The 7,387-nt window shown below is 42.7% G+C and overlaps 1 protein-coding gene and 1 long non-coding RNA gene across 2 annotated transcripts in view; both read left to right on the forward strand.

Annotated features, from left to right (window-relative positions):
- The first annotated feature begins 1,207 nt into the window (after positions 1-1,207).
- paqr9 (progestin and adipoQ receptor family member 9) lies at positions 1,208-4,338 on the forward strand. The gene is made up of 2 exons (XM_034856438.1): positions 1,208-3,290; positions 3,603-4,338. Exon 1 carries the CDS (start codon positions 1,960-1,962, stop codon positions 3,196-3,198), a length of 1,239 nt encoding a protein of 412 aa, XP_034712329.1. The 5' UTR covers positions 1,208-1,959; the 3' UTR covers positions 3,199-3,290; positions 3,603-4,338.
- A 2,399-nt stretch (positions 4,339-6,737) lies between these two features.
- The window catches only part of LOC117934615, an 18,848-nt gene continuing 18,198 nt past the window's right edge, over positions 6,738-7,387 (forward strand). The window contains exon 1 of the long non-coding RNA XR_004654521.1: positions 6,738-7,170. This is a non-coding gene — a long non-coding RNA (uncharacterized LOC117934615). The remainder of the gene's footprint in view (positions 7,171-7,387) is intronic.

The following is a 7,387-nucleotide window of genomic DNA, read 5'->3' on the forward strand; positions in this document are numbered from 1 at the left end:
TTTGGAAAAAGGCTGCAATGAAACAAAGAGTGAAAAATTTAAAGGGGTCTGAATACTTTCCGTACCCACTGTACGTGCTAGTTAACATTAACACAGGCACAGGCTAAGTATTGCTAGATAACATATTAGTTAACATTAACACAGGCACGGGCTAATTACTGCTAACTAACGTGCTAGTTAACATTAACACAGGCACAGGCTAAGTATTGCTAAATAACATATTAGTTAACATTAACATAGTCACAGGCTAGTTATTAGTAACTAACATGCTATTTAACATTAACATACGTAGGCACAGGCTAATTACTGCTAACTAACATGCTAGTTAACATTAGTTATTAAACCTAAACAGCTGATGTAAGTCCAAACTGTCCGCGAGGTTCACCTGAGTACGGTGATATGACGACTATGCAACAGCAAGTCGCGTAGTTGTGACACAATTGTTAGCCTATTTTTACAAAAAACGTCTGCTACGGAGAAATAGACGGACAAATAGAGTCTTTAAACGCTTCAAATGTAAAGTTATTTGCTGTCAAAGTGCATTAACAGGATTACTAAGCGTTAGAAGCAGACAGTAACCAGCTGCTGGGCAGAGTGTTCCTCCTGTAGTGCTCTGTTCAGCTCTCCTCCCATCAATATCACCAACTTGCAAGCAAAAACAACGCTTTAAAATAGTTCGCTGCTCTCCTGAACTGCCCCAAGGCACGCAATTCTTCAAGACCGGAAACTGAGTAAGTTTGCCTTCAACATAAAAGCATACTATGTTGCATTTCATATGCGTTTACAACGGGTTTTCTCCACCAGTCCAGGCTTATTACCCTACTTTTACATCAGCTAAAACCAGGGTCCCTTCAAATCTGACTTCTATTTTTTCATCTCATTTTCTTTTGTATACCATGCTTCCAATTGTTAAAGTCATCTTTTCATCTTATTGTGTTTTTTTTTGTGTTCATAGTATTATATTTATTTATACTATTTATATTTATATTATAAGAAATTATAGATTTAGCCCAAACCACTCTGCTGTAGAGAATTACAGTCACACCAGAAGAGCATATTTTACTTTAATGTAAAGGTATAGTGAAAAGGACAGAGATAGCAATCACGTGCATTTAGCCAATATGTAACTATGACCTTTACAGTTACATCACAACCTCTGAGTTTTATTCTGAAACGCCCAACCGGAACCTTGATGTTTTCTCGTGTGTAACTTGATGCTTGTACCTGTCAAGCTCGTCGGTGTTTCGCTGAAATGCCGGTCGGCTTCAGCCTCGCAGGGCTCGACACGGACCCACGCCTCGGTCCGAGCTTCCACCCGCGAAGTGTCTTCAACGTGGCGGTGCGTTAAAGGACTGAACACCGCTTTGGTCCCGGAGGGGGGTTATTCGACTCTACAGCGGTCTGCATTACAACGGAATGGGAGCTGAATGAATTGAAAGTCGGACGGTGGACACGGGCTGATGGACCGGGGACAACAGGGGCAACAGAAGCCCGCAGTACTCAGATACATGACCTAGATACCGCAGAGCTTAACGGACGCGTCTTCAGGACATCCCTGCTGTAGTAACTGACGTCCTGTAACAACCTCGTAATAAGTGACCTTCATCTTTTTTTTTTTATTTGCTGTTGCTGAACTGTCCATAACAAGGTGAATGTGTATGATTATCATCCATGCAGACCATGACCTATGCAAAATAATGGCACAAGATCAACAGCGTGAAAGGGTTTCCATGCCGGGTGTTTTTCTGACCTTTGCTTTAGGGTTAAGAGGAAACCAGATGAAAAATTAACCAAGCAGGTGGCCCGAGGATCCTGGATACTACGCTCTCCCCTGCCATTTTCTCTCAGTAGACTATGACATTACACCAGCTTTGCTCTTTGGATTACAGCTCACCAGGCCCGCAGCAAAGCCGGGATCAAAGGTCGAAAGAAGAGCCTTATCTATAAGCAAAATCATTTATGGTGATCAGCAATAAATTAAACTGCCCCGCAATAACAAAGTCCGATTCTAATAGACTTTGGGCCTGTGTTGCCGTTATGCTCCTGAACTGTGGGCAGCCGTTACCTCTTCTGAGGCACACGGACGTGCCGCCTCGGGTCATAGAGAACTTCATCCTGACTGGCTACCGCTTCCCAAACTACAGCCTGGTGGACTGCTTGCTCTCAGCGTTCCGGCCCACCAATGAAACGGGCAACTTCTGGACCCATTTCCTCCCGGTTTTTATTTTTTCGTACTATTTCGTGGAGGTGTTCGGTTGGGAGGGTGCGCCCCACAGTGACGCCCCGTTCTTCTACCCTCTGTGGAACTACTTCATCGGGGTATTCTGTCTGTTAATGGCTAGCAGCATGGCCCACCTGCTCAACTCCATGTCTCTGGTGGTAAGAGAAGTCTGCTTTTTTGTTGATTACGGCACAATCAGTTCCTACACGGTTGGCTCGTCGTTGGCATACTACTACTACATCCACCCTCGGGCGGGGATAGTGGAGACCGGAGGCCAAAATGGCTCCCATGTGGACTTGAAAGGTGAACCCGCAGGATCTCAAACATCAACCTATGCAATCCCTGATTTCGGCGTGTTCTTTGAGACTTTCTACATCCCGTCCGCATGCGTTGTAGCAATCATTTGTGTCTTATCTTGCTGCAACTCTCGCCAGAGGTGGAGGCGACATCGGTACCTCATCCGAACCTTTGTTTTCCTCCTCCCGTTCCTCCTTTCCTCCACGCCAGTCTTCTACCGCCTCCTCACCAGATCACCTTACTCCACCACCTCCTCCTCTTTTGCTGCTTCCACCTCCACGGCCAGCTACTTTTACCGCCACTGCCTGTGGCTGCTGGGGTCCGCCGTCTTCAACATCAGCAAGGTCCCCGAGCGGCTGGCCCCGGGTCGCTTCGACATCTGGGGCCACAGCCACCAGTGGTTCCACTGTTGCACGTTTTTGTCCATCCTCGACGAACTCCACATGATCAAGACTGAATTGAAGGCGATCCTGCTCAGCCCGAGTCTCGTGCTGCCCCCTGCCACCCTCTCTCGCCTACCGGGCCCCACCGTCGCCTCCACCTATGGGGTGATGTGCCTCCTCCAGACCACCATCGTCTCCGTCATCGTGTGGTTCTCCTGGCACGCCAACTGCATCTACGGACCGCAGAGCGATCAGCTAGCAAAGGAACGCCCCAAGAAACACCTGAAATGCCACTAATCGCAAAGACATCTTTTTTTAAATCATTCTAACTGTGAAGGAAGATTTGCACATGCATACAGAGCCGTGCCACAAAAAGATGGGCACAAATAAATATGGGGGGGGGGGGGGGGGAATCACCAGACGCCTCCCAATACGATATAATCACGATACAATATTATCGCGATTTTAAACATATTGCAATATTCTGTGATATATTACAATCTATAACCTTTTTCCCCAACTTCTAATTTTTCCCAATTTCAAACATCTGTTTTATCTAAAAATGTGTTCATATTACTTCCATTTTAACTGACTAACACATACATGACAAAAGATCGATAATTGGTGTATCGATACTCGATCGCCACTGAAAATATCGCGATACTACGATGAATTGATTTTTTCCCCCTCACCCCTAAAGGAAAAAAAATGGTCCCTCCTGATTTTTAAGTCCTTCACACGTTCCACCCCCTTCAGGAGCGTTTTTCAGACTCTAATAATCGGGGACAACGTTAAATGAAAGGATTATATTCTGGTTGAGTGGATATTGAAAGACATTGCCAGTGGTTTCCCCTGAGCTGTTTCGGCATGTTCCAACAGGATGTCTGAGCAGGGGCGATAACACATACCTGTAGGGACCGCACACTTCAGGACACAGGAGACCATGTTTCATGTAACGTTTGGGTAATGTGGCTTTAAAGTCGCTGTGTGTAGTCTGCTGGCAAGTAGTTCCTCCTGTGGCACTTCCCCTTGCTCTGACCTTACATTTCGCATCTCTTCATAGGTTGTGGTAGAACCTAGTTTCATGTCTCTGGCCTTTGTTAACCACATGTTTCTCTTCCTCTGCCTTCCACGAGCGCAGTCTCATTTCCTCTCGTTCCGAAAGACCCTTGCAGCAGGAAGTGGGGTGGCCTTGACGACGCAATAGAAATAGCTTAGAGCTCATATCAGTCGTACTGTAAAGCACTTTCAAGGGGGCCGGTCCAACCTGTCCTGTCATTAATTAAGAAGCCATGCTCGCTAAATACTTTAAAGGACGCGTAACATTACTGAGGCGTACATTGATGTCCTGCTGACGTGCTCTGTTGGAGTACTTGGGTTTATTCATTGTGAAGTGTGTAGTGTGAATACATCTGTTGTGTGTACGGGTTCTATTACACTCATCAGATTAAATGCCACACACACGCTGCATATATTAATACTGAAAGCTCAAGTCTCATTCTTTTTAAGGCCTACTTTGTGCATATGGATGAAATAAGGATGAAGCAGCCATACTTTTGAAAGATAATAGCTGAAATAATAGCAGTTTTGAACTGTTGTACTACACCAGAGTAGTAGTACACAATAGATTTGCACACGACAGACAGATCAGGTTAGTTTAACCCGGCAGTTTGACCCTTTAATGTGTTATATAGTCCTTCAAGCCGCAGAGCTACGCATCTGTTTTTCTGAAAAATATATATCTTAAAAAAAGCCAAATGCATGAAATACGTACTTCTAATCCTCGAAGACATCACACAGTTTTTTTGTTATGTTAGCCTAAATTAATTTTTATAGTTCCATAGAATAATATATATATTTTTTCTAATGTACAATGTACAGAAAAGAGATGTAATTTTGTGGCTAGCTGGATATGAAACATGATGTAACGTGTATTGATCGCGCATTGGATGACATATGTGTTTCATCCCAATGAACCGAAACGTGATTGAAGAATATGGAAATATCACAAATACGCAATTTCACGTTGTTAAAGCCCGTCTAGGTTTTCAAAAGGGTTATGATAGGGTAAATGCTTAGGTCTGGGTTTACCATTCAGTGCTAACAATACCAGAGAAACTACCTTTTTATCTTTTTATTCACCTTTCGACTGCACGAAGCAATGTTTAGCCTTATTGCTAGCAATTATTTGTGTTTTGTAGGATGATAGCGGCCTGCGCAAACGTTGAACTGACCACGTAGATGTCTGCTTTCCTGTCTTTCCTGTCTTTCTCGTTCTTTATAGAAGTGTTTTTTAAAGCTTTGGACACAGCCCCGATTGGGTTTTGGTGGTTTCAAATCCAATTTCCTGTGCCGATTGTCCGTGTCAATTCAAATATATTTATAGTATCAAATCCTAACAAAAGTTCTCTCCGGACACTTTACAGTCAGAGTAGGTCTAGACCACTTTCTATAATTTACAAAGCCCCAACAACTCATAACTAATAATTCTCCCCCAGAGAAAGGAAAAACCTGGGACAGACCCAGACTCTAGGCACAATAAAGAAAATAAGTAATACTTAATGTTACCGTGTCCATGTCCGGGGACCTTTCGGCGTTATTGGCCATATTTGGACACATCTAAGTATCTACGTTCATTTACATAGCTATTTGGTGGATGAAAGTGACTTTGATGCGCTTGGGTGGAAAATGAAGATTTCACTGCGTAGTTTGGAGTTGTTGAAGACTTGAAAACACCAGGAATAACAAGCAATTCCGAGTATGGCTAAGGCTAGCGCGCGGCTAATTCACCGCTATTAGCTTCCGTTAGCCAACGCTTGTGAAGACAAAGACAAAGTAAATGGTTAAATTTGTTATAAAGTAAGAAGTTTCACTGTACTTCTACACCATTTAACCCACTAAAAACATTACAAGATAAGTTATATTCACGTTTAAACAGATATTCAGATAGAAAATTAGCCAAAAACAGTTAAGCTATGTCAATGGTAGACATTTTGATTCCTTTTCATTTCTGCTGAGTCACATATAGTGGCAATTGTTCAATTCTAATGTAAGTGAACTGCGATTTCTGTCTTGAACAAAAATCCATGTGCCCCCCCCCCACCCCCCAAAACCCCCCAACCTGAGCTTCCTGATAATGGAAGAGGAGAAAGGATTTAAATAGAAATGATCCAAATCAAATCATTCCTTTGTTCCTGCTCGTTTGCACACTGAATATGAATCGTGACTATCGGCACGCGGCTGGAGATTTGTGTGCGTTTTCACGTGATTCTATCATGTCCTCAGTGATGTATGTCTAACTCATACCTCATATTGATCCCAAGTATGATGATGAGTATTAATTCTACTGATTTTTGCACATTTACTTGCGTTTTAATGTGTTCACTCACATAAGAGCAAATGATTAGAGCTGAGCTGTTAATTATGTACGACACTGGAATGTGTACACAAAGACCATATTTAATGCTTGTGATATTAATCAGTCCCTCCAGAAATATCTCATAATCAGGGGCGCCGCTAGGAAATTTGGGCCCCATGACAAAAAAATCTAATTGGGTTAGTTTAATCATTTAACGTTAGTATTTACCTAACTTTTCCCCCCTGTACGGCGCCCCTTGCCCCTAAATCTGAATATTTATGCGGGGGCCGCGTTTTTTCAAATACGGCGCACTTTTGCCGCATAATTGCCAATTTCCGCGCATAATAACGCTTGCAAAACTTCATAAAAAGTCACATATATCTTAGCAGAAAGGTGACAAATGTTGCATTTACTTCACACAAGAGCAGACATTTTCCTCTTTTGCCATTAGGAACGTTATTAAGTGACATAATCACGCAACTTTTGCAAGTTCCCGCAATTTCATCGCATGCATAAAATTGCATAGATATCCCGCATATATCGCATTTTTTTAAGAAAACGTGCTGCATAATCAAGAATTTTTGCCCACAACAATCATAACAAAACTTATTTTTCTGGAAAGACTGACTAATACTATTATGGTGCACTTTAAAGCTGCTCATAAAGTTCCTTAAAGGGCCAACCTTGCTGTACTGTATGATTTTTATGAATATTCCGAGATTCATCAGGTAACAATGCATCTGATTGCAAAGCATGAGATGCATACCTACCTCAACAGGGCATGTGTGAACCCCCCCGACTTATCTTACCCAGTCTAGTAATCAGGAGTGACTGAGAAACTATACTAATACATTATTTGCACGTGCATTAATTGATGAATTAGAGGCGGAGGATCATTCTCCAACCTGTCTGTTAGTCCTGCATTATGTTAACTGATGTATCATATAGCACTAATATATGGATGATGTGAGTTGAATTGAATAAATGATGCAAAGAATTATTCTCATTGTGGCCACTGAAATTGTTTTACTGACCTGAAGTTTTGGGAAACACTTTTGGACATTGTACAGGATAAGTTAGACCCTCTCCAGTTTGCCTACAGGTCGGGCAGAGGCGTGGACGATGCAA

Source organism: Etheostoma cragini, chromosome 19 (assembly GCF_013103735.1).
Source record: "Etheostoma cragini isolate CJK2018 chromosome 19, CSU_Ecrag_1.0, whole genome shotgun sequence".
Taxonomy (NCBI): Eukaryota; Metazoa; Chordata; class Actinopteri; order Perciformes; family Percidae; genus Etheostoma; species Etheostoma cragini.

Coding starts and splice junctions, on each gene's coding strand:
- paqr9 (XM_034856438.1), top strand. CDS start 1,960: ATGGTGATCAGCAATAAATTAAACTGCCCCGCAATAACAAAGTCCGAT.